The following is a 26,964-nucleotide window of genomic DNA, read 5'->3' as shown; positions in this document are numbered from 1 at the left end:
ACCTATCAGTAATCTGTATCTACTGACTCTAATGGGCTCACATCTCACCATACACCAGTGCAATCACTCCAACCTTGGAAGCAACCCTGCTCTGATCTGACAGGAGTGAAAGGAGAATGGAGCTGTTTTGTTGGAGCTGCTTCATGTGCTGCCTGCAGCGTATCTGCTGCCCCTGGACTTCTGCACGTATTTTTGCTGGTATCTGGAGAAGATTCTGGGCAGGTCAGTTTTAGTCACAAATCACTTGTTTCTTTTAGCTAAATGAAAGCCTTAGATACATCTAAGCTTGTTTCATTTTCAGATACTCTCTACCAGGGACTCCACGAGCAGCTGGAAGTGGTTGTGAACTCCAATTTAACTGCTGCAAACAGATTTGCTACAAAATAACATTGATCACCTGGTAGAAGGACACAGAAAGTCCTTCTTTGGCTCCTGAGGCTTTTCTGGCTTCTGCGGCTCTGCTTTTGTACCACAGCAAAGATTAACCAGGACGATGTATTACCATACCTTCGGTAGCCACGGCAGCCAGCCATGGTTTTCCTGAAATGGTGCAACACAGCATAAACATTGGACCCATTACAGAACACTGCCAGTTTTCAGACTGGCAATTCAGGCTGGCTGTGTCTCATTGGCTTTGCCTGTCATCCTCCAAATCATCTGATCTGGAATTTTATCTTCTGAAAAACAACCCAAAAGGAATCTGAGCTAGTTCTGGCTAAGAGCCAATAAAGACGTCTTCAAACTACCAGTCATGACAGAAAGCCAAATATACATTTAATATGGGCTTCCTGCTGCATGCGCCTTGCATTTGTGCTAACCTTTGTGAAGGAGGTCTAACAACCCTCCCAAACCCTGTGTGACAAACGTATCGATTATGAAACAGGTTTTCACCATTATGGGTAAGGTCGTAAAGAAGGGAAGACTTAGTCTGTAGATAACCCTACAAGGCAAACATACAGCACTATTGAGAGTGTCTGCTAGAAATGCCTCTCTTACTAGTTGTGCTATGCTGGCATCTTCATTCAAGCATGTGGTGAGTGATCCAGAACACTCTTTATTTAGGGCTGACTGGCCTTCAGACTGCACAAACAGGGTATTTTAGCTACCTCAGGTAGGCCTTGTGAGTAATTACTATGAGAACTACATGGAATCAAGATCTGTCATCCCAGGCAGGAGCTGTTTGAATTGCACGTCCATCTCTTAAACTTAGACACCAGAAGAATTGCACTGGGTTTCAGCAACCACTACAGATGCTCTGAATGAACCACTTACTTACATTCAGACAGCAAGCACATGTATTCGAACCCACGTGGGCCTTGTGTCTGAAGCTGTCTGTATTTTGTGATGCATATTTCTCAAGCATCAAAACCACTGAGGTTTGTTTGCAAGCTGCTGAAAGCAAATAAACTCATTTGTCTCTCTAACCGTGTTAATTTTTGTCCATGGATGACACTGTGAGTCAGTAATGGTAATGGAAAACATACCAACAGACAGGAAACTTGGCTCTTATTCCATACACTAAAATTACTAGCGTTTTGTTTTTAAGTAAAGATACCTTTCTCCTCTCCTCTGCAGCCTCCAGCTTTTTCTGGATCTCCTCAAGAGAGAGTTCTTTCTTCTTTGGAGAAGCTAAAGTTCGTGGTGCTTCTGAGACCGGAGATGGAGGCTTTAGGATCAGTTCAAAGGCCTGGCCCGAGGCACGTTTGTTGATTTGTTTCACTTCCATGTCTGCACAATGACATGAGAAATGGTAAGTTCTTCAGTTCTCAGCAATAGTGAGGAGGGAAGCAGCACAGACATAGTGTAGGACCAGAAGTACAGAAAAAAATTTAGCATTTTTGCCTTGGGCATTTTAAATGCAATGGCAGATTATGGGCTGAAAACTCATCTTGGGAGAAGTATATTCCATTTTATCTGTAACAGCTTGATTATACCTTAATCTCATAAAGATAAAAATTTACAGCGGTTTTGGAAGCTTATTGGGGTTCTGTGTCATTTCACACCCCCTGTGAGCAGTGCCCAAGCTGATTAATTTTTTAAGTGTGCTTTCATCATTTCTTGGTTTCCTTGGGAATTATGCTAGCTATGAAGAGCTGTAATTCTCAAGTGAGTAGTAGAAAAAGAACAGCTCAGTACAACAGGGCTAACTATATTAATTTAGTGAGTTGCTATGGGGAACAACAGCCAACATCATGGGCAATACACAATCAGTAAATAGTAATAACCAAAACTAGCAAATAAGTGGTTGGATCAGAAAATTATTCACTGACTAATATTATGGACTGGGATGATGACCTGAGTCATTGCCCAGCACCAGCACATTATCTGACCTGCAGGATGATTCCCAGAGAAAGACACTCACCATCATATTTATAGATGTTCATGTTGCGAGGTTCCGGGTAAAAACAGGAGCAGATCAGAGAAAGCATGGACAGCTCCTTCATCTTTTCCTTGTAAGCTGAAATGAGAGATCTTGTTAGCATGCTTCACTTCCCCAGCTCCTCCTGGGGTGACTGGCTGGAGACCAGCAAATCTGCTCTGTCCTCCACCTGGCAGATTTCTCTAGAATATTTACTTTCAACTATTTCTCCTGAACATTGAGCCTTTATCAAAACACACATGAGATGCCCAGTACTGCGGAGACCGCTTCTGATCTCTTACGTGACCTCAGCCTTGGGTGTAATGCAGACAGCCCTCTCTGGTTTATAGAAAATGAATCTGGCTACCAAGAAATGTGTTTAGCATTGGAAGAGTGCCATGACTCCACTCTCTCCTGGCAGGTGGAGAGACATGATGCTCTTGCAAAAACTCTGACGTATCCAAATGCAATTGAGAACAGCTCTGAAACATTGCCCATGTGTTGCTATAGTCAGATGCTAAAGACATTACCCGTTACAAATGAAAATGTCAACCAGATAATTAAAAATAAAACCAGAAATGAGGATACATTTATCAAATCCTCTGCATAATATCCTTATTATGCTTAAGTACTTGAAACAAAATTCTTCCTTCCTTCCTTACTGGCCAAAATATGTTGCTTCCCGGTCTAGCATATATCAGCTGATGCAATATAAATATCTTGAAATTTACCTTTACAGTGTTACTTTTATTGACTTTGCAATGCCTATAGGCCCCAGTTGTGGACTCAGGAGGAGCTCATCTAGAAATGGTGCTACCAATGCCTAACCATCATACAGTGTTCTGCATTCACCTTTTCTAATTTCTATCACCCCAGCTTGTACATAGGAAAATTGTCTTGTATCTGGCAAGTCAATGGCAGATCCCAGACTACAGACATCTCTCCTGGGTCCTGGGGCAATACCCTAGCCACTGCCCACACTGCATAAAGTATATGTGTTGAGGGAGGGGATTGTTTCAAAATTCCTCTTGGCATACACAAATTCCTGCAACTATCAAAATCATATCTACAGAGACAGATACACATTTGCTGCCAGCATGTGAAACATGGCTTAAAATACAACTGCAGCTGAAAGTATTGTATGTAGCAGATTAAATTAATCTTTGATGTTACTAAAGCAAAATCAGACAGCCCTTTGATGTTCAAACTGTGGATACATATGGAATTGTTATTCAGCTTTTCTCATAGATGCTTTTGCGCTTTCTGAATACTTTTTCCTGCTCAGAAAGGCCCCTGAAGTTAATGAGGGCTTGAGAGACTTTGTGAGCTGCTCAGTATGGTGGTATTTGAATGGTCTATCAGTTTAGGAATGGATTTCTAGCTGCCAGTGGATGGTTGATTAATCTTATTAATTTGTGTAGGGGCCTTTAATCATGGACACCAAATAACCCATCTAAAGGATGTATAACTTTTTGGAAACCACTGGGGAAAGCCAGCATATCAGGTGAAGAGCATACTGAAAATTTTGCTTTCTGTGAACTGAGGTTGTCAAGGAAACTTGGACTTGACAAGGTTTTTGGCTGGAAACATAAGTACCAACTTGCAAGGAGTAACTCAAAAGCCCTCCAAAGAGGGTCCAACTGATCATATCCAACTGATGTGTGTTAATAGTCAAACCTAATCATATGTTCATTTAGGCCTCCATCCAACAAAGCATTTACCTGCATGCATAATTCTAAGCACACAGGTGTTGCTGTCCAGTCTGTCCTTTGAGGAGGGCTTGCCCAGCCAGCTGCCTACCCTACCAATAGTCCACATCCTTTCCAGGACAGAGAAGTGGAGTGGGAGCACATGAGAGTCAGCATGCTGCCCGGGAGGCTGCTAAACCTAAAGTGATAAAGACATGGCCACTGATGACATGAGCTGAAAGCTAACCATTCCTGCACAAGGTCTACTCAACAGCTGCTACAGTGAATACCTATAAATGTTGTTGTAGAAAGATCCATACAAAGCAGCATCCAAGGAACCCTGCCTTTTGCAGCCTTTGTTGCTATTTTTATTTTTGCTTGACATTGAAGGTGTCTGGTTTTCTAACAGCATTTAAAACAATTAGAAAAAGGTCCCAGCTTGCCATCTGCAAAATGTGACTGGAGAAAGGTAAGAAGGTGCTCAGTTCTCTTTCCTTTCAGTACAATAGCTGCACTGAAAGCACACTGGTGAAAAATCATTGTCCTGTTTCACTCTGGCCACTGACAGAATTAGGGTGACTTTCCACGCTTTATAAGCATTGCATTTTTTTTTTCATGGTATTGATTTACTCTCCATTTGTCCTAGCAAATCCTTCAACCATAGCTGGAACTTGGCTTGAATACTCACAGAACGTTCTGGAGGCTTCTGCAACCCTGGGAACCAAGACACCTGCTGTGTTGACAAATACTGTTTTTCCTGTTGGAGACTTTAGAGCTGAAGCCCTCAAAGGAACTGAAGAACTACACACCTTGTCGGGGGTCCAACATCAGCATGGTGACAACCTCTCCCCTTTGACCAGGCAAAGAACAGCTTATTTAGCAGCACTGAGTAGCAGGAGCCCTGCTTTGCTCAGCTGTCCTTTCTTTAAACTACCATATATTAAAAATCCCCAAAGCACTAAAGTTAGCCCAGGTAACGATTTGATAAGAATGGCTGGCCCATGTCACACAGGTTGAACAGTGAGATAACTGTGCTTTCTGAAATCCCAAGGAGTTAGAGTTTTAGCCATGGAAGACTGTTCTCCCAAAAATAAATGCTCTTCTATTAGAAAAGCAGCCCACTTAGGCCAGAATGCGAACTGCACAGCTGCTGCATAAATGCAGTCTGCACAGGACTTCTTGTGTTAACTGAAGTAGGCACAAAAATTATCTATCTTATAGTGGAGCTTTTGAAAACCCTTGAAGACAAGCAGTGATTGCAACAATGTTTATTTTCCAAATGTGTTTCGACTGGCTTGCTAATTACATAGCTCCTTGTGCAGTCACGTAGGGGACATATTCTGTTAACTGTGCAAGTTAAATGAAGTAAATGATGGTAATCGTAATACTACAAAAGCTCTGATAGAGAAATTGCTATGAAAGAACAATGTTGACAAAAGATGGCAACAGAATCCTCTAGTTATATGCAGCAAGATTGAAATGTTTATATGCATTAAAAGCTTCAACGTTGGGTAAGAGCAGAATACTGATTTTTGTTAAAACAGAAGAGATTTCAGTATTCTTGCAGTTTTGCTGTGAATATCCTAGTATTTACAGGTCTTCTTAAATTCTAAAGCTGTGTGACTATTTCAGAACCTCATCTATTTTTTTTTTAAATTCCTCATATTCAGAGTTGCAGAGGAAGCCTTAGAAATATTATCTAATCCCCTCAAAAGTTTCGACAGCTTCAGAGAAGAAAGTCAGCTCTGAAAGTCAAGAATACATGGTTTTTTCTGAATGAGTCCCAAATGCACCTTAATATCAGTGTTTTAAGCTATTTTCTCAAACTATTTTTAACAACCCTGTTTAGAAACTGTGAAACCACACCCTGTGTTGGGTGAACATTTCCATGCTCTTTCTTTGTGGGCTTTCTACTTGCTTGTCTAGGTAAGATCTTCCACATGCTTTCAAGGGTGCCAATGCTACATCTGTATGAGCAAGCAGGGTAGGACAGCAGGACTGGCTCTCCAGAGGGAAACAATATTAGGGAGTCCATGCCCATGCTGTATGGATTTTGGGATTCTTTCCTTTAGACTGATCCAGTCCCATTAATGCCTGCAGCATGGTGGGTATAGTGCTAATGCACTAATGCATAACTTCCAGTTTCATTACCCACCAAGCAAAACAGTTTATGTCCTTGGAGATTGCTCTACAGTGTCAGCCAAAGCATGGTCAGCTGGGGTGTTTGACGATTCTCTTTGAAAGTGCTCTCCTGATGTCAAATAATATGATTATTCAGATACATTCCATATTCCTCTACAAATGACAGAAAATTACTTCATTGCCAGTCCTGAAGCTCTTTGCACATTGAGTGAGGCTAATAAGGAAAAGTGCCATGTCTGCCATTAGAAGTCAGCAACCAATTTTTTGTTGCTGGCAGACATAGAAAGATTAGGGAAACCACTGGTAAAACCACCCTCTCTGTTTTCATCTATAAACCAGCAGTTATAAGGAATATTATACAGTTTACACTGTAAAATGAAAATCTGTCCTGACTGACAGGACACTGGCAATTTGGGTCATATTTTGTTCCTTGGCAAAGCACTGCTACGACAGATTGCAGTGTCACAGCAGAGACAACATTATTCATAAGCAAGACTATTTTTAACACATGAAAGCAAGAGACATAATTGTAAATGTTACTTATAATTAATATCTGATGAAAGCAAATATATTGATTCCTTTTGCCTTCCTGAATCCAGTCCACATATAATGAAGTGCTACTGATTTTTGATGGTTCAAGTCCTACCAGGCAAAATGGTTCTTGAAGTTGTGCACACCTGGAAGGAAACAGAAACTGGCATGTTGCCCATGGTCAAAATGTGAGCTGATAATATGGCTCAGCCCCATGTTCCCATTCCAGGTACCTGTGAGACAGTCAGATTTCTGAAACCAAACTGAAATCATAGAATCATAGAATGGTTTCAGCTGGAAGGGACCTTAAAGATCATCTAGTTCCAAACCCCCTGCCACAGGCAGGAACACCTTCCACTAGACCAGGTTGCTCAAAGCCCCATCCAGCCTGGCTTTGAATACTGCCAGGAACGGGGTATCCTGCTTTGCTTTCTGCTTTGAAAGAAACTGCAGGGAGTAAGAAATAAGATTAGATGAAGCATCTTTACTGCAAGGCAGAGAAGACCTACTACACCCATCCTGTACAACGATTTCTCATGGATGTTATTGACAAAGCAGTCTGCCGCAAAATTTCACTTTGTTAATGCTCCTTTGAGATGATAGAGTTTTTAGTCTGTCAAGACAATGCTTTAAGTCATGAAAACCCACATAATTTTGTGAACACCAACAGGTACAATCTTCTGGCCAGTATTTTTGTTTTTGTTTTAATAAACCATTTCAGAAGTGTGCTGCATAGTTTTATGTCAAATGAAATGGTGTTATATGATCATAACTGTAATTGGTTCCCCATAGGTGGTGGAGTATTTGAAAAAAGCTGCATGCTAAGTGTTTACAAACTGGTGAACTAGTACTGGGACTCATATATGGGACTGGGAGAACTAAAACTCAAGATGGGGCATGACTGACAGGGATCCTACATATCATTTAATTTTTAGCACTTGTCTGAAATGTGTGAGTTTGTGGTCTAATACTTAAGACAGCTAGTTTGCAGCAGTCATGAAAGCTTTCATTTTAGTCAATGGAAAGATGAGCATCACGAGGGAGTGACTGGTCCAGCTCCAAGAGATAAATGAATTAGGTTGTTTTAAGGCCAGTGAATCTCTGTGTTGTCACAAAACCTAAGGATGTTGAGAGGCTTACAGAGTTGTCAGTAATGGAGGGAATGAAAGCAAAAGCCCCTGCAGTGAATACATCTTATCCATGTTCAGTCATGAGTGATATCTCATTTTGGTGGTTCACAGAGGTGGGGCTTATTTTGTTACCGTCTCTCTGAAAGCAAAACACTTCTCAACAGAGTATTTGGTGTGAGTCTATCTCACTACCTTGAGTATGTGCTTTTCCAGTTTCCCCAACGAAAATAAGGTTGCTTTAAATTGTACTCACAGAGCATGGGCTCTTTAATGCCCTAGAGTCCTCAGCTGTTTCACTGGTGGTAAAGGTGCCATGGGACCCTCACTCGGGTGGGACCAATCATTGATGGCCAAGTCTTTAAAATTGCACTCTTCATATACTACAATGCGGTTTAATACAGAGATGAATACAGAGTTTTGGTCGTGTCCTCTGTCCCTGAAATTCTGGATATTTCAGTATCTAGGCCATAGAGTAAATTGGTACTATGAAAAGAAACAAGAAACAGAAAACAAGGAATAGAAATTGTGTATGATTGAGTTTCCTCTGCCAACAGTGACTCCAGCGTTTCCTACCTTATGTCCAGAAAATGTATCATTTGTATTATTTCTATTTGTGTAATTTTCACTGCTGAAGCAATGAGAAAACCCATTTACTGAACCCTGACTGTTATAGTCACCTGTGACATGAGTTAATGGGACTATTTTGTTATGCTAATGCAATTGCATTGTCAAGATTTTAATGGAAGTTTTTTTTTAATAATAAAAAAATAATTGATGTTGTCATGGTTACCCAAAACAAACAGTGATGCAGATGCTTTGCCATAGTCACTATTACAGAAACTTGGGCCAGATTGTACTGTCTGTTTGTAGAAAGAAAAACTCATACATTTTCTTCCAGTGTGGAAGGAATATAGACATGTGCCTGTCCAGAGCTTGTCAGTGAACTCAGAGACATGACAGCCTCATCACACAGCATGCTGGTAGGCATGGGAAGAGCAGACAGGAAAGCTATGGGTAGGCTTCTCCTTCTCCAGCTCTGCAGACACTGGTCTGTAGCAGTGGCAGTGGCAGAGCCAGGTGCTGCACTCTGTCATCTGAGCCATCCCTCTGGGGAGCCAGTGCATCACATCAGCATGAGGAAGCCCCTGGCAGTTCAGTTCCAGCAGTCCTTCAGGACTGAGTGGAAGGGAACGTAGCCCACTGCTAATACAGAGGTCTGTGACCCTCCTGAAATCTATTTAAACTTCAGGGAACTTCAGCCAGGGTGAAAATAAAAATTGCAGTGATATTTTTTTTCCCAAGGGGAGAAGACCTCCTTCTTTAAGGTCTGCTTTACCTTTGCAATTTGCTCAAGGCATCTCCCACTATATTTCCTTCCTCACCTCCACACCCTATCTTCTTTCTCCCAATTTTCTTCCCATAGAGGTTTTTTTATGTAAGAAAAGATGTGAGCTACTAAAGCAGACTTTGAAGACAATGGAGAGGATGAAAACTGAGGAATGAACTCAATGGCTAAGACACCTTTATTTCCTGATGGCTAACTGAAAACAACTGTTCAGTTTTTTGCAGTGAGAAATTTAATCCCTGCTCTTCAGATGCTTTGGCAGAATGCTGATGTTTAAGATGCTGGACTTACACCTGCCTTCATAAGAGGCTACCTCAGCCATAGATAGTTCTTATTATCACCTAACTGTGAAAGTTGTGCAAACATCCATAGTTTGCAAATCTTTAAGGCAGCCCCACCCAGTAACTGTTCTGCTATCTGCTGTCTCCCGTATTCTAAGGAAGCACTAAAAACTATGGAAATTCAGCTATGGGATGATGTGAACCAAAGAGATTTTCCTGAATGTGAACTGGATGGAAAAAGGGAGTAGGCTGTTTGGTTAGTCTGTTTGACTCACCTTACCTGCTTGAGACCTGGTGATGGTTTTGCGTATATACCTGCACACGGGAAAAACAGTCTCTTTTGGTATTGTAGCAAACTTGTCTGTGTCATGTCTGACAGAAAAATTCTGTTTTACTTTTAGTTCAGGACTACTGATACAGTAATAACAATTCTGTGTGTATTATTCTGGGTCTGATCCTATAATTAATTTTCCTGTTCTCAAGAAAAATCCCTATCCCCTGAGCTATCACTCAGAGTCTTGTATGAATGATTTAAAAATAAAAACCTTAATCCCTGGAATTTCTGAACGGGCAGATTTGCTCTTCATGATTTAGTGCTCACTGTGTGAAAAGTTATTTCCTTCTCATCGTATACCTGAAGAGTTGTGACACACCCTTTCACCAGCACACAAAGCCATTAAACTCTTTTACTTCTGAGACAGGTTAAATACAAAATGGCTTAAAAAGCCAGGTATTTCACTCAAAAATTTCCACTAACATGGCTTTAGAGATGCCCCCTGGTAAGCAGCACTGAACCAGAATCTGTCTCCATGCAGGCTAAAAGCACTGTTTTCAGGGATGCTAATGTCCATGTATAAAGGCCAGAGAAGCAGAAAGGTTCTTAGAGATGCTCCTAACACACCCACCCCAGCTCTGCTGTTCACAGATTATCTGGTCTCAGGATGTCAGAGATTGAGGCTACCACCTGTACTAGCCTGCCATAACAGCAGCTTGCTTCAGGACTTCCCCGCAGCCAGACAACCACGAGAGGTATGATACTTCCCCCAAAAGTGGCTGTGTAGTGCTTAGAAGCCCCTGGAGCCATGCTGTTTCCTGGCTGCAAAGCTGTGGTGCTTAGTCCTGGGGCCATGCTCATGGCTGCAGCACTAGGGAAGGACTTGCAAAGGAAGTGGTTCTTCAGTGTCCTTGTCAGTGTGGGGTGGACTGTATTACAGCTTGGAAGGTGCAGAGCCTGCCGGCAGCCTGCTTTCCGCCACCAGCCCTGCCATGTAGGTATCAGTCACCACAACACCAGTGTGCCTACACTTGTGCTGATCCAGGCACGGCATGAGAAGCGCAATTTTGAGTCCTTGTGTTAAGCACACTAGTCTCCCTTGAGTACCCAGCAGTCAGGGACTAGGAGATGGCTGCTGTCTCCCAGTAAACTCTTAAGGTGATCTTATTGCATGGTGTGAACACATGGAGGTCCATCTACCTGTGCAGTGCCTTCTGCACAAACAAGTTGGATGCCAACACCCCATGCCAAAAAGGTTATGGTGTAAACGATAAAAGACAGGCAAGGGATGCTGGGGGAGAAATTACTCAGAGTTGAAAAAAACCTGCCTCAGGTCACAGACCCTCTCTATAGGAAAACTTAATGGAGAACATAGGTCTGATTTCTAGAGTGACACCTCCACTGGCACAGGCTGTCTCCTTGAGAGTGCTGCTGGCAATACTGGTGCTGGCTGGTGAAACAGCCCCTAGAGTGAGGATGCAAATCAAGTATGATGAAATAAAATGGCAACAGTTTAGTTATGAAGCCTACTATGATCAAACAGCATCTTCCCAAGGTATGAATCATGCTACGGCTTATGTTTTAGTGCAGTAAGACTGGGCTACTAGAGCAGGGTGTGGCAGAGCTGGCTGCCAGTCTCTTTCATTTTTCTGATTCTCTCCTTCAGCCACATGTATTTGGAACAGTGGCATTTACTCAGTTTTTCATAATGATCTCTTCAGAGGCTTCCAGTGACTTAATTCTGCATCACCTTGATCCTTTTATATAGTCTCAACAAACTCTTCCTGGTCTTGTAACATCTGGCCACATGTCACCTGCTGACATTGGATGTTTTTGTTCCATGGGAGCTGTGTATTATCATGCCTAGAGAGTAATGACATAATCCTGGCATGTTGTCAGTCTTCACAATAGAAATAGGAGTTCTGCTGCTGTTTCTTTTCATCTGGACACAGTAGATTCTTTCTGTATTTGTACTGGTATAATTTCACATTATGAAATGCCATCCCCTGTCTTTGGACTGAGATCACTGTCAAAACTGTTCTAAGAGCCAGACTGAGCTTCTCAAGAGAGCAATTTTTTAGCAAGCTGGGCTTGTTCATCCTGGAGAAGAGAAGGATAAGAGAAGGCTGCGTGAAGACCTCATAGCAGCCTTCCACCATCTGAAGAGGGCTATCTATGAGGATGCTGGGGAGGAACTTATCAACAAAAACTGTAGGACAATAGGACAAGGGCTAATGGGTTTAAAGGAAAGTTCATGCTAGATATAAGGAAGAAGTTCTTTACTGTGAAGGTGGTGAGGCACTGGAATGGGTTGTCCAGGGAAGTTGTGAATGCTCCATCCGTGGCAGTGTTCAAGGCCAGGTTGGACAGAGCCTTGGGTGAGATGGTTTAGTGTGGGGTGTCCCTGCCCATGGCAGGGGGGTTGGAACTAGATGATCTTAAGGTCCTTTCCAACCCAAACCATTCTGTGATGCTATGATTCTATGTTCTGAAAGCAAGACAGTAATGCAGCATCAAGCAAAGGAATAGCATAAAATCCTTCAGCAAGTAAGGCAATTTAGAAAGAATGGATAAAAATATCCAACTTTTTCTGTTTTCATCATTCAGGGAGTCTTAGCTGTTGTGTACCTCAAACAAGGGAACAGAGACGTATTACTACAGTTCCAGTTTTCATAGACAAACAGGCTGGTCCTTGTCATTTTTCTGGGACCAGATACGCATGTGGCTTTAACAGAACAGTACGTCACATACAAAATGTGACTATTTTTTATAATTCATATTGGGCTTGTAACCACAGCCCTCATTAATACACATCCTGTGCCACTCCAAAGTACAGATATCTTCCAATATTTTAAAAATTGTGCTTTGAACCGATGAAGGCTAAAATATGAGTTATTCACAACTCAAGGCTCAGAAAACAACAAGCAAATTCAATTGCAAGGCGCATTTTTCTTCCTTTAGGCAAAGAAAATACTGAGGGCAATCAGCTAAGTAGATACTTGTGTTTACATTATATGGGATAAATGCAATTATAATTTACAGTAGGATCGGACTTGATCTTTACATCTCAGTAAATGTATTCCTTGCTTGCTGAGTCATTCCACTAAGTGCAGAACCTACTGCCATTATTTTCACACCATAATTATCAGGAGAATCAATTTTACAGACAATATGCTGCTGTGAGGGCTGTGAAAGGTACCCCTCAAACTAATTATTTTATGTAGACTAGAAAGCCCACCTTACAGTGTCTGAATAGCAGACATATAGAATCATTCATTATTTAGTTTATACATATGTTTATACATAAAAATGTATACATAGCTGTTTATATATGTTTATTGGTGGATTTAGAGCAATCCACATGTATTTAATGTACTTGACCTAAAGCCATGTATGTGTAACTGCATCTTTATTCTACTACAATCACTCTTTCTGGCTGCCACGACTACCGACTAAATGTCAAAATGCAAGAAAATGAAAGGAGACAGTCTGAAAAATCCAGTATTCTTCTGGGTTTTGAATGGAATTTTAACTTTGTGAGACATTTTGAAATAAGGATGTATCATCAGTTTGAATAAAGGCATTAGTTTGTTTTCTGTACACACTTGCAAATGATGTATGCAAGTAGATTACTTAAAAATGAAGGGTTCCTATCCTTGCAATAATACAATGGCATACACATTAATTAACAATAGTATTTAAAAGCTGAATGATCTTAGTAAATGACAAAATAAGCTCTTAGTAAATGACTTTAAAGTTTCTGTATAAAACTATTAGAGTTTGCCTATTTATGGAATTTGTGTTTGTGGAGGATTTTGCTTTAAGCCCAAGGAAGTACCATAACTGAGACTGTGTCATGGGTACCCAATAGTCTCATTTATACTTTGGCGCTTTATGTCATATGGTTTAATTCCCCTTTTTTCATAACAAAGATTACAGAAGTTTAAATGCTTTTATACAAATTTAAGAGTCTACTTAATTTGGTATATGTGGGAGCAAGGGGCTGTATTTATTTGATTACAAGATATTCCAAAGGACTGAATTTCTGGGTCTAATTTAAGGATGTCTCCCTAGGAGGAAGCCTGTCAAGGGTGTGTTTATTCCTGGAAAAATCTTTTCATTCAAAAATAATGTCTTTAGGTTTTGAAGGACTTTGAAAGCACTGCACAGAGTAAGCAAAAATGAAATCAACTCCCTTATCAACCATGCTGATATGAAGCAGAATCTGTAAAACTCATTTTTTCATTTGGCATTACCTCCTAAACTGTGGGCAGCAGAATGACTAGGGAAAGGATTTTTTGGCAGGTCCCCAAATCTAGAAACTGGGGCTACTTCTAGATATTTCATTATTCAGTGCTCACTGTGAAAATTTATTTCACAGCAGTCAAAGACATAAGATAATTTTCTATTAGTCTTCTACAGAGCCCTCAAGAGGACACAAAAACCCAAGTGAAATTTCAGATGATGTTTCAGTCTATGTCTACATAAACCCATAATTGTCAATGCTGAAAGGTGAAATCTAAACACCAAAATAGGAACGGATACTGAGGCAGTGACTTTTTTCCTTTTCTTAAATTTACAGAAATATATTCAGTGTATGTAGGCTGGCTCTGAAAGTCCCACAAGGAAGAGTTTTTTGCTGTTTCTTCCACCTTTCTTTTAAATGGGTCAGACTGGGAAAATGGAGAGATGAAGGAGGCAGAGGTATGTATGACTCAGCAGGAGGGGAGGTTAGGTTCAGCAGGAGGGGAGGTTAGGTTCAGCAGTAGTCAAAGGTGTTTGTTTTTGTGCAGCTGCGCCTTGGGTACTGCATCCAGTTCTGGGCCCCCAGTCTAAGAGGGACATCAAAAAACAGGTGAAGGTCCAGTGGAGGACTACCTGTGAAGCATGGTAGAAGAGGCAAGGTTGTTTAGTTGGGCAAAGAAGTGGCCAAGGGACAATGTACTAGCTGCTTACAACTATTTGAAGGAAAGATCAATGAAATGACAGGCACAAGCTTTTCCACATAACATATATCTGTGCTTCTGTGGCTCCAGATTTTTCTATATGTTCTTTAACTAAACCATGTTATTATTACCAATTAACCTGATTTATATTTCTACCACTTCTACTATAGAAGTATTTCTATATTTCTACTATTGTACCCGACATATCTTTATGCATGTATTCAAACATTTTGATTGCTTCCATTAAGCAAATAATGATACCACTCAACATCGCATTGCTAAAATATATCATAGTTAGGAATAGATTGTAAACATTACAGATTACTTTAATCAGAAGATATGAAAATGAATGGAAAAAAAAACCCAACAAAGAATAACAGCTTCTTCTTTGAAGCCATGTGGATTGTGCAAAGAAATTAGTATATTATTCAGAATTGATTAAATTGGCTGGGCTAAAACATTCGCTGGTGGAATATTTTATTACAACTGATGCTACAATAAAACTAGAACAAGAACCACTGGTCAGAGGAAGCAACTTGTGTTTTAAGCAGCTCTCCTCAGACTTGCATCATAGAAATACATAGATTCTTTTTAAGATGTAAAATTAATCTTAAATGTCTATGCTATAACAATTTATATGGACTTTCAGTAATGTGACTGCTGTAAATGAAACCTTTCACAATCCACCTCTTTTTTTTTCTTTCTCTTCTCCTTCCTTCTTTTTCAATTCAGTGATTTTTTTTTCCTGTGCTGAAACATTACTGAAGATTTTTAGAATTCATTTGCTCTGTCAGTCTATTTATCACTCTGAAGCTATATATCTGTTAGACAGAGCCTCTCTGTCTCTATTTTTCTGCAGTACTGGCCTCCACTTAAGCAGAAGAGGATCTTGATGACTTCAGAAACACCGCTTTGCTACTAAAAGGAACCACACGAGGAGTCAATCCCTGCAGAGATGCTCCAATGGTTTCTGTGGGGCTCTGGTGTGAAGGTGCTTGGCTCATTTAGAATAAAACAGCTAGATTTTCAGGGCACTGTGCATCAGCATGTCCCAGCATCAGGAGCCTGTCACTCAAGGCAAATCAGAACTTATTCTATGTATCAGCCCATCCTTTCTAACAGACCTATCAAACTTCCAGAACTGGGTTGGCCTACGTATTCTTCAGTATGTTGTATTTTTTCAGTAAGTAGCAGGACCTGGAGATAGGCAAGTGTCAACTTGTAGCAGTCTGTTTTTAATCTTTTTTGTATAATCAAATTCTTTTTTATGTATTAAAAAGTCTCCTTTCCTGTGTAATCAGATCCTCCTTTATTAGTGTAGCTGGCTTTTGTATGACTTTTCAAAATAATAAATATATTTCCTTCCTAAGATGATGCTTTGGGAGATTTAAAGGAGGGAAAAAATGGGTTCATCACACTTAAATCAACATGGGTCTACTACCATAGATTTCTGCTGTTTTAGGATCTAATTCTAGCAAGGCTGGTGTTCCTGGCCTTTGCACATCTGAGCAGCTTAAATGTGTTACCCATACACCACAGTGAGACATTGCTATTTCCCACCTAATGCCACCCTTCTTCTTCCACTGCACTAGAAAATACAGGAGTCCTCCTTCCACTGAACATGACTTTGTTAAATTACAATTTGGCCTACAGTTTTCTTGGCTGAAGGGCTGCCTCTTGCTGAATTTTGGAGAAGCTCTTAGCAAAAATTATTTCACTATTTCTAGGAAGATGACTAGTGAAAAATAGATGCATGCGGTAAACTAAACAAGCACTTATTTTATTTGTTTGGAAGGCTCTAGAGCTTTGTGCCAGGAAATCATTCCTCATTTGAAAAATCTGCCCAGGCCTGGCTGCGGAAGAAGTCACTGAAATATCTGATTTCAAGCTTCAACTGTGGCTGGCAGAAACACAACCAAGCTTTACAGCCAATTGATTTGCAGTGCTCCTCCTTGTCACTGTGGACTAAAGGAGAGCTGGAAATCGGAAGAAGAAAAGAACTATCCTGTGGTCTTAATTCCTTCCCTTCTGGCCCAACAGAAGTGTGGAGGATTAGCAATTAGCAGAAGGAATGGGCTGTGTGAAGGGATGGCAGTTCAATCTGCCTGGTGAAAGAAACTGCAAAGAGAGGATGAATTAAAAATAAAAGAATAAGAAAAAAGGTAAAGTCAGTCAGAAAATGGGATGATTGAAACTGGACCAAGAATAAGGGTGATACTATGATGACTGAATAGATGATGATATTAAGTTATGAAAATGAGGGAAAAAATACCAAGGAAATGGATTGGGACTGGAAATCAGTAGGTGGTGGTAATGAAGCAGATGGGAAACTGACGAGGACAGCAGATTGCGCACAAGAATGTCTTCCTGACTGCTAACTCAGACTTTCCTCTAATATGTAAATGACACTAAAAGACTACAAAAATATTAGAGTAGCAGTCCAGGGGCAGACTGAAGTCCCTAATACTCTGTTTCCAGTCTTTGTTTTAATCTAGGAAATTATATCCATCTAATCACATAGAAAAATACTAAATGTAATTTTGTAATCTTTGTAATGTAGATTACCCCTGTTTGCTTCTCTAAATGCCTTGAATTTTCTGCCAGGGTTCAGTATTTATTCTTACTGCAGCAATTTTTTACCCTTGACAGGACTGTTCACATCTTCTGTGCAGAAATCAGCATGCCAGCAGGACTGAGACCTCTAGAACAGCATTGGCAAGCTATGCAGACTGATAATTACAATTTTGCAGAGCATTTAAAAGTACCCCTGTCATGCTTAATCCTGTTTTTCAGGCCTCCCACCACTAGAAGGTGGAATTCTTTACACCACTAATCTAACGCAGTATGATTCTCTAAGTAAGATTATTTCCTTTTTTAATATTTCCTTGAAAAAAATATAAATGCACTTCAAAAAGGAATAACTTGACTCCTCAATGCAGATTAAAATCAGTATCTTACTACTAGCTCTCTTAAGAAGTCATTATTGATATTTTTCTTAGAAAATAATGATGTTTAGAGATAGAAAATTATTTCTCCAGCAGGAAGATATTTGCCTTGAGAACAAGTGGTTTGTTGACAAATATTAAATATTTTGGGTTTTTTAAACCACAATGAGTATGGGATTCTTTCCTATCTACAATATGTAATATTGAAAGCTCCCTGATTGCAGTCTTGACAGTGTGAAAAAAAAAATAATCTAAACACATAGAAAAAATATTAGCTTAGAAATAAGTCTTTTGTATTACTCTACATAATAAATCAAATAAATGCCAGTAAAGGCTAATCATACAGGTTATAGGAGTGAATTTCACTTTAAAAAAAGTATTTGAAAAACTATAAAGCTTGATTCATGCATCCATTTTAAATCAGAAGATTTCCTAGGGGAATGCAAACATTTTTTTACAGATCCATTTAGGTAGCTAGAGGAATTACAGTACAAAAACCAAACCCCAAATTTTGCTACACTTTTATGTACAAATATAACTAAATTATTTTGTGCATCTTTGACCTGGCTGTATTGTCTGCAGCCTTTTGTAAAGGACAAAAGTCCTTTACTGTAATAATTAACTGTAACACTATTGAACTGTAATAATAGTAACTGTAATAATATTGAACACTTCAAGGAGCCCTGCCAATGAAATCACATCAGGAGACATCCTAGCGGAAACCAGAGGATGAATGTGAACATGTGTATATCAGAAATTTTAGGCCAAAAGGACAATTTGACTTTTCAATAACTTTAGATAAGATCAAAAATAGTACAAAGATCAAAAGTTTTAGCTACATAGTCATTTAGTGACTAGTGATTGTATTTAAATGCAAAAAATGTAAGCATTATAAGGTACCTTCGCTAGCTTTAGGTAAAGCATAACTTACCTTAAGGTAAATTCTCAATTTGTAGACTTCTACACCAATCAGTAATATTAAATATACACATCATTATTCTTTCTTTACCTAAAAAAATCTCCCAAGGATCATAAAAAGAACCTGAATGCTAATACAGCTTCAGATGGTAAATTGCTTGGTTTCCTAATTTGATCACTACGGATTTTGCAACTCCTGTAACTTTCAAGCATTGTTACACATTTCCATGCACTATGGGACATAACCTCACATCACAGCTCTGGGGTAAGTATTGAAGATTATCCCCATCTTAATGAAGACAAAGTCAGTTCATAAAATGTTTAATGGACAAATCTGATAAAGGAGCTAGGCACCTAAATTTATGTTTAAGAAAAATTTAAGCTTCTAAATTAAAAACGTAGATTCTGCAAATTCCTGCATGGCTGCAGAGCGAGGATGAACATCCATAAATAGCACAATTTGTGCTCATCAAATTGGTGGTGCACTGTAGTGTGCTACTTTTTTGTACAAGCAAGGGTGCCTCAGACTTTAACTGTTTACTCCCTTAACACTGGGAACTGGATGTTCTTCCAATCCAGACCTTGTCTTCTGAAGAAATCTGTCTAGCCTACTTCATGAGAGCATGTGGCATGCGTAGATAGGACAGGGTCCTGCATAAATGGAGGGACAGCCATTGCTTTCTTTTAACATACAGCAGAAAGGAAATGTTGCTGGCACTCTTATAGTCCTTTGGGACAACTGTCTACAGTGAGCACCTTTGACTGGGAAGGGCCAGAGCTGGGTTCAACCTCTTGCAGAAATTAGGGAATTCAAGGTGAAGGGTCCCACCTGCCACCCAATGAAACTCAAATTTTATTTTCTGCTCTGGTCTATTTTGCTGTATCATGCAAAATCCAGCAATGGTTTTATAAGCCAGAACTTCCCACTTACAGGTGGAAGTTATCTTCCCTCCTGTGTGCTCTGTTGTCCTCTCTCCAGCATGATGCTCTTCCCACAGGAGGGTGGAAAGGGGCCACAGCTTGGTGGCTCTAGTGTTCTCTGGCGAGGGACAAGGACCACCAGATCTCAGCAGAATACTTGGAGGCCAACCACCAGTTGTTTGCCTGAGGGGCAGGAGTGCACTCGCTGACACCTCTTGTTCCTCCCACCACGATGGAGGAGACTGAAGCAGAGTTTCTCTGCAGCCACAGATTAAGTTCCCAAGGGACAGTTGCAGTCTCACCATTCCCCACTGCATCTCCCTCTGGGTCACTAAGTGATGAGTACCTTCACTCTGGGCAGCCTGCAGCAATATTCTGTTCAGCCATAGCCGGAGGCACTGACCTTTCCCGGTGTGTTGAGGAGGTACAGTCACACCTGGATCCCAGCACAGGTGCCTTAGAACTTTAGTTACTCTATCCTAAGTCACCTCTCTAGACTACACCACCTGCTTGGGGAAAAAGTGCAAAGAATCCCCCAGAGCCCTACCAAATCCTAACAATGATGTTTTGTGATTGAGTGCATGAAGGATCACAATGTCTCCACACACTAACTGCTACAACAGTGATGGGTTTTGTGTATTAGAATGAATGCATAAATTATAATTTATTAGTGAACTTCTTGGATTAGATAGCTATAACTTTAAAAAATACATTTTTAAATATCACCAACTTCAGCAAAGTTGTATGTCTTGTGTAGATGCTGGCATCAGTTTAACTGCACATCTTGGCAGAAAGAGCTTAAATTGATTTCATTGGTTAAACTATATTTTAGCAGAAGAAAAAGGAAAAATGTAATAAATGGAAAATTAAGTAATTACAGAGTAGTTTTTTGTGCTGGTATTGCTCAGACACATGATGTCTTGAGTACTGTAATCCCAGAAGCCAGCATTTTTGCACTGGTCCTTTTCTTTTGACTGAGGATGCAGATCTGTGAAAACTGAGGTCTCTGAAGCAATTTTTTTCTGGTTTTGAAAAGTGTTGAGCAACCAGAGCAATAGATACTGCCTGTGCTGTAGTCATGGGGGCCCAGCATCTTGCAGGATTGAGTATGTGTCCCAGGGAGAATCGCTGGCTCATGATCACAGGGGGACTCACACGGAAACCATCACCACCTCAGACTGTATCCACAGAACTCACAGCATGAGCATTTTGTGCAGCCTAGAAAGAACTGTGAATGGCACACATTCCATCAAATCATCCAGCAATTTCTGTGGCCCCCATGGGATGAGGATCAGCTGATGGTACGGAGGTTAGTGGTTGAACTCCCTTGGCTCCATCAAAGCAAGTCTTATTTGCAAATTTGGTTCATCTGTCATCCATTTTATGGATACTGCTGAAGAACACATTCTCTGTAAGCTACCTGATAACAGCAACAGTTCTTTTGTTTATAAAGGTGACTTGTACTGAGAACATTGGATTTTTGAAGGTAGTTACTGCAGAGATAAGTGAGCACTGGTTCATGATGTGATATTTGATCCTCTTTAAAGCACCGGGAAGTACCAGCTGTGAAGGCTGGTACCAGAAGCTGACAGGCAAATTTACTCAGTATACATATACAGCCTGGGGGGAGCACACCAAGTGAGAAGACTTATTGGAGGACTTTACTCCCAGCTGTGATTTTGCCGGCTGGTCACAGGGCTAGGAGCCACCCTCAGTCACTCACATTCAAGTGGTGGCTTTCTTGCTGTATAATCTTTATAAAACCTTTTAGCGAGTTCATTTTCCCACTGTATTATTTGGAGTGACACCATTTTAGGATGGTGTCACTTTAAGACACCTAGAGCCTGATGTTTTTCAGGAATGAGGAACATCTCATGTTCCTTTTGATTATGAAGGTCGTTAAATTAGACCTACATGAAAATGCTGCATGGGTCAAGTACTGGCCAGACCTACCTGTCATAGGAACATTTTGATCTCTCTGTTTCAGACTACATAATAATGCTTACTACTCACAGAAGGCTCTTAGGAGAAATAATTAGTTAATTTCATATGGTCTTTGAAGGCTAAAATGCAATCTAAAAATACTGCTGGATTTGACTGTCCCATCTCTCTTCTGCAATGAGGTGGCTGGTTTTTTTGGTGGTGGTTTTTTTTTTTTTTTTATTAATGATTTGAAAATGAAGAATTCTTTTGTAAAGAAATAGCTATAAGTGCACCAGAGAAATTCTAACTATAAGACTGGATTACACATATATTAATTCTAAAAAATAGCTGTGCAAAATGTGATCAAGAGAAATGTATTATTGTTGTAAAATTCCAAAGAAATGAAAAACAAAAAACTAAATCCACAATGAATTAAAGGCAATTCAAATTGACAAAATCAATGTGAATTAATTCCAGGTATACTTTATCAAAAAGGAAGCCTTTAGTCTAAATAGAGCTTATATTAGAACAAAGAGGTGATGGAGGTGGAGGTGAGAGAACATTTTAGAAGTGTTCAAGCTGCTGAATTTTATTTTTATTTCCTCAGCATGTTATGGGATCTCTTCCATAAGATGACGGAATAGATGATGCTTCCATGCTCCTGCCTCTACACTTCACAGGGTAAGTAAAGAACTGCTATAAAGCAACATAAATTCCCAGCCATATGGACTGTTTCTACTGCCTCAATTATCAACAGCAGGAAGAGTAATCTACTTTTTAAACACAGGGAAAGAATGTGCACGGGTGTTAACCTTCAGGTCTCCAGTGAATTGTACTTGCCATATTAGCTTAGTAATCAAAATTTTTGGAAAAATAAACTAGTTGAAATGTTTATTCTAGATCTTGATAAAAGTTGGAATAACAGTGTCTCAGTCAAATCACATGTCTGCTGACATTATGAGACAACAAAGTCTTCTGAATCTTGTCTAAATTCATTCTCATCTTAATTTCCTATTTGTCTATTCAAATATGCAATTTTATGACAGCTGAAAATAATGTAGTGATGATTTGTGTTAATTTATTTCTAAAAGGGGAAGAACTGCATTTATTTATAAAAGCAGGAGGTTAAAGCCTTCTGCTAAAAACTGCATAATATGGAAAGGAGCATGCTCTGTCCAAATGCAGCCTGGCGCCTAGCCATATGCCGTTTAACTTGAAGCTTGTTGCTGCCATTGATGTCCAGATGACTACTCATGCACAGTTGTGGAATATCAAGCAATTCTTGAAGTGTACTGGCAGATCAGAGGCAAAATGCCTACCCCTTTGCAGTAAAGCTCCCTAGTTATTAAAATAATTAAACCAGTTAAATTCAACAACCATAGTTACTTGTGACTTCATATGTACATTTGTATACCAGATAAAAGAATAACGCAGTACTCAGTTAATAGACAACAGTGACACTGCTTCCATCAAGCTAAGTATGGAAGACTGAGCTTGTAACCAAAATGCAAATGACAAAGTAGAAGAACAACTCTGAAGCACTTTTACAACAGTTTAATTAATCTTACTGAGATATGCAAAGGAGGCAGCATGAAGCTGCCTGAACTCTCTCTTCTGTTTCCTCAGAATCCCACCTATTTATAACCTCACAGAGTTTCTGTCTTAAAAGCAGTTTGAATTAAAACACTTCTTTAACACATTATTAACACATATCCCATATACTTCTGTTAAACAAGTTCCTATAAAATAAACAAGAACCATAATAGTGACTGAGACTTTCTGTGTGATGATTGTCTGAAGATGTCTTCAAAATAAATTCCTTAATGTAAACACTGCAAGGAAAGAATGAAATAATGGTTTCAGACACCTTATTTAGCTCTAGTGGCATCATTGACAGTTTCACCCTCACACTGCCATGTACATACCCTAAAAAAGTTTATCCAGCCAGGTGCATGGCCTATAAGTTAGGCAGCATAATGCATGAAGGAGTCCATTTATCCAACCCTGGCTTCATTTAGAGGATGGTATCAAGGGGAAGATGCAATTTAAAAGCTCCCAGAATGTCTGTATGGTTGTGTTATATGACATTTAAAAATAATACACACTTAAATACAAATACATAAAAGTGCGTGTGTGTGTCTCATGTGCATCATTCATATACTCTAAGCTAAACAGAAAGAACTCCATAGGTCTTGAGGGTGTACTGAGCTCCAGAGTTTCCTACAGCTGTTGAAATTCCTATGTATGACAAAGGGGCTTTCCTTAAAATCTTTTATTAACAGAGCTGAAGAGAAAATTAGGCTTAATTCTGCCTTCTAGGGCAGAAAATAAACACAGACTTATCAAGGTATTTAGCATCTGCCTGAGTTACATGCTGTTCTGTCCAAAGCCACAGGACTATTCACATGCTCAAACTCAGACACCTGCTTAAGTGCCTTGCTGGACCAGGGCCAGAAACATAATAGAGGGCCAGCTTAAGCTGATTAGAAATGTTCTGTTGGCTCCAGTGGCAGCAGGATCAAGCCTTCACTGCCACTTTGCAAAATACGGTGCTCAACAGGGAAAAAAAAAGGGAAAAGTCAGGCACTCTATAGTTGTCTCAGTGGTCTACTGGGTAAAGCTTGAGTACAAAACAAATGTAGCTTATTTAACACTAACTGGAAAAGTGTATGACTAAAAGTGCATCTATTTTTTCCACATGAAAATAAAATTTGTTGCCTTGAAGAAACTCTCATGATGAAGTGGCTTACTCTAATCAGCTGCCTAGATCCAAATTTTCTCTACAAATAACTACGCCAACGAAGAATAAGGTTTAAAGAAATGGTGAAGATCATACTTAACCTTTGGGAGCTTAAAGAGGGAAGATGCTTTTAATAATGTATCTTTCACTTTTTTTATCATATGCTGCTGAAATTAGTGTTGTTAGAAACCCAAACTAGGTAGTTACATTGCTTTTTATTGCTTGCATATGTAGCTCCTTAACCAGATATTATTAATAGGCAAACTGGCAAGGCACGGTCAGCCTGTCTCTAGGCAAACTCAAATGATTCCAGGCATCTCTTGCTGCAGAAAGCTTCCCATTTGCGTGATGTGAGACAATTAATCGAAGGCTGAAGAGCCCTTTCTTCCCTAGTGACAGAATTCCTAACAGGACCTTCTGCGGAGATCAGTCTCTGACTGCCTGCAAATTATCAATACTGATTACCAGACTGCTGCAGTGGGGAGGGGACGGCGTGCTCGGCACTGCAGGGCTGGCCAGACTCCCACAGCCGTGCTTTCCCTCCTCTGCTTGCACCTATAGCTGTCTCACGCCTTGTTCCCAGGTGTGCCATGGCCAGTCAAAATGCTTTCAGTCCACACCGATTATTCCTCAGGATTGGATCATAAGCATTCAAATGAATAAATATATAATGCATCAGTGACACGAGGATTTGGTATAACTTTGTGATTTAGAGACAGAGTCTGCACAAAATGGGAATTTGAATGGGTTTTGTTTCTTGGAGAAGGATAATAATTGTGTTGGAGCTCTCCAACCTTATTCTGTGGGATTTGTGCGTGCATGACTTTAATCGTGAATGATTGTGAAAACTTGAATTTGAATGCATAAACGTAGGTCCTGCCTCATTTGCCCCAAAAGGAAAATCAAGGATCAATACTGCGTGGATGCTTTCAGCAGCCTGTTCTCTCACTCACACACCCTCCACTACCATTTCCCCCCCACCCCACCCCACCCCACCCCACCCCTCCTCCCTCGAACAAAGGGGCCGGCGCGGGGCTGCGCCTTTCGCCTCCCGCCGTGGGCGCCGGGACAACCACCCGACGGCCAGAGAGGACCGGAGAGCAAAGGTCTCCCGGGGGCTCTCGGGGCCGGGGCTGCGGCGGGGAGAGCGCAGCTCGCCCGGCCCCGCCCGGCCGCTCCCCTGGGCCCGGCGGGGGAAGAGGCGGGGGATGCGGCTGCAGGGCGCGGCTCTGGCCGGGGGATGGCGGGGGGAGGACCGGGAGGGTGAGGGGAAGTTGTGCTTGCAGCTCACAACCCCAAGGTATCAACAGCCCCCGGGACAGAGAAAAACAGGGTGAAAGGTGCTAGAAAATACCAGCTAGCCATGATGCAGTGACCTGCTTCACCCTGTCCCCCAGTCCCCGTTAGACTGCAGGTGCGGGCAGCACCTGGGCAGCAACCGAGCGGTGACTCCCGCTGCCGCCCCCCGTGTCCCCCCCCCCCGCCCCTTCCGCCGGGCTGGGCGCGGCAGGCCCGCAGTGCGCGCCGTGGCCGGTGATCGCGCCGCTGCAGCCCCCCCACCCGACCCTTTCCCTCCCCACGGCACCATCACGGGCACCCGCACTTCCCGGTCCGGCGGTGTCTGTACCCGTGCCTGCTTTTCTTCTCCTCCCTACGCAGTGTGTTTCAGGAGCAAAGGGGAGCACAGACTGGGGGCTACAACGGCGGGGGGAGGTGTATCTACAGCGGGGATAACTTTCCGGTTCGTTTTCTTTTTTATATATATATATTTAATATATATATTAATACCATAATATATATATTAATCTTCAAAATAACGAAAGCCATTTCAAAATCAGGCTGTGCTCATGTGCCGACCTCACCCATCGGTAAATAATTAATCTGATCTCAGGATGTTAAAAGAGCCCGGGGTCCCCCACCCTCTCACTTTTTTTTTTTTTTTAATGATCAAAGAAATCAAAAATCTGCTTAGCGTTGTCTTGATTTCTTCCTAAACTCCAGGGATGCTGAGAGGAGCGGCCAGTGCCAGCAGCATTCCCAGGGAATAGTGGCCGGTGTAGTGGCTGGAGGAAAGAGAGGCATTTTCTTACCCATCGCTGTTTTGGCCATGGTGAGACGTGCAGGCTCTCAGAGGCTGTGAAGGCAAAGGGGTCCAGCTACAGCGGCGGAGAGAGGGAGAGGAGACTGAGTAAGGCACTGAGTCAGCAGAGTGGGGCTGTGCAAGAGAAGGAGTGAGAGGCAGGAGCCCATGAATAATTATCACTCCTCTACCCAAGCAGATTGGCTCTAGAGGTCCCCTGACATGACTCCTGCAGAGCCAGAATCTCTGGGCATTAAATATTGATCCACCAATGGTGCTGGAGTACAAAGTGCCAGAATGCAGTTTGAAATGGAAATCAGCCCTTGAATGCCTCTCCCCCCCTCGGCCTGGCTTCGATAGTACGTTCCATGTCAAATGTTTTATGTCTTACACGAGAGAAGCCTATTGGTGTTGAAGGCTCTGCTGTTGCTACCTGTAAAACATGTACAAATTCATTTTAACACATTTTATTCCAAAGATACAACCAAAAAAAGAAGGGACCAACACAACGGATTTTGTAAACCATTTCAGTAAAACTGCTGCTCAGATTATTTTTACCTCTGCATCCCATTTCTTACAAACGTATACAGATACCACAAACAATAGTTTTATATTGAATTTTTCTCCGTGTTGGTATTTGTTTTAGTATCCCCAGACCTCACCATGGACAACTGGAACTCTGCTAAAACATGGGGAATGGCAGCTGGACCTGCTTACACTCTTGAAGGGCTCTGGAAAGCC

At 41.0% G+C, this 26,964-nt stretch overlaps 1 protein-coding gene across 1 annotated transcript in view; it reads right to left on the bottom strand.

The window, feature by feature from the left end:
• STMN2 (stathmin 2) overlaps positions 1-26,477 on the bottom strand; it is a 39,018-nt gene extending 12,541 nt beyond the window's left edge. Inside the window, exons 1-3 of the mRNA XM_062641552.1 lie at positions 26,234-26,477; positions 2,363-2,458; positions 1,556-1,728 (exon numbers count right to left, since the gene is read on the bottom strand). Coding sequence (XP_062497536.1) covers positions 1,556-1,728; positions 2,363-2,458; positions 26,234-26,252 — 288 coding nt within the window. The 5' untranslated portion in view covers positions 26,253-26,477. The remainder of the gene's footprint in view (positions 1-1,555; positions 1,729-2,362; positions 2,459-26,233) is intronic.
• Between the last annotated feature and the right edge of the window lie 487 nt (positions 26,478-26,964).

This window comes from Pezoporus occidentalis, unplaced genomic scaffold (genome assembly GCF_034315485.1).
Source record: "Pezoporus occidentalis ecotype Australia unplaced genomic scaffold, CSIRO_AGI_Poc_V1 ctg69, whole genome shotgun sequence".
Taxonomy (NCBI): Eukaryota; Metazoa; Chordata; class Aves; order Psittaciformes; family Psittacidae; genus Pezoporus; species Pezoporus occidentalis.
The sequence above is the reverse complement of the archived record's forward strand: the minus strand, read 5'-3'. Positions and strand labels throughout refer to the sequence as shown.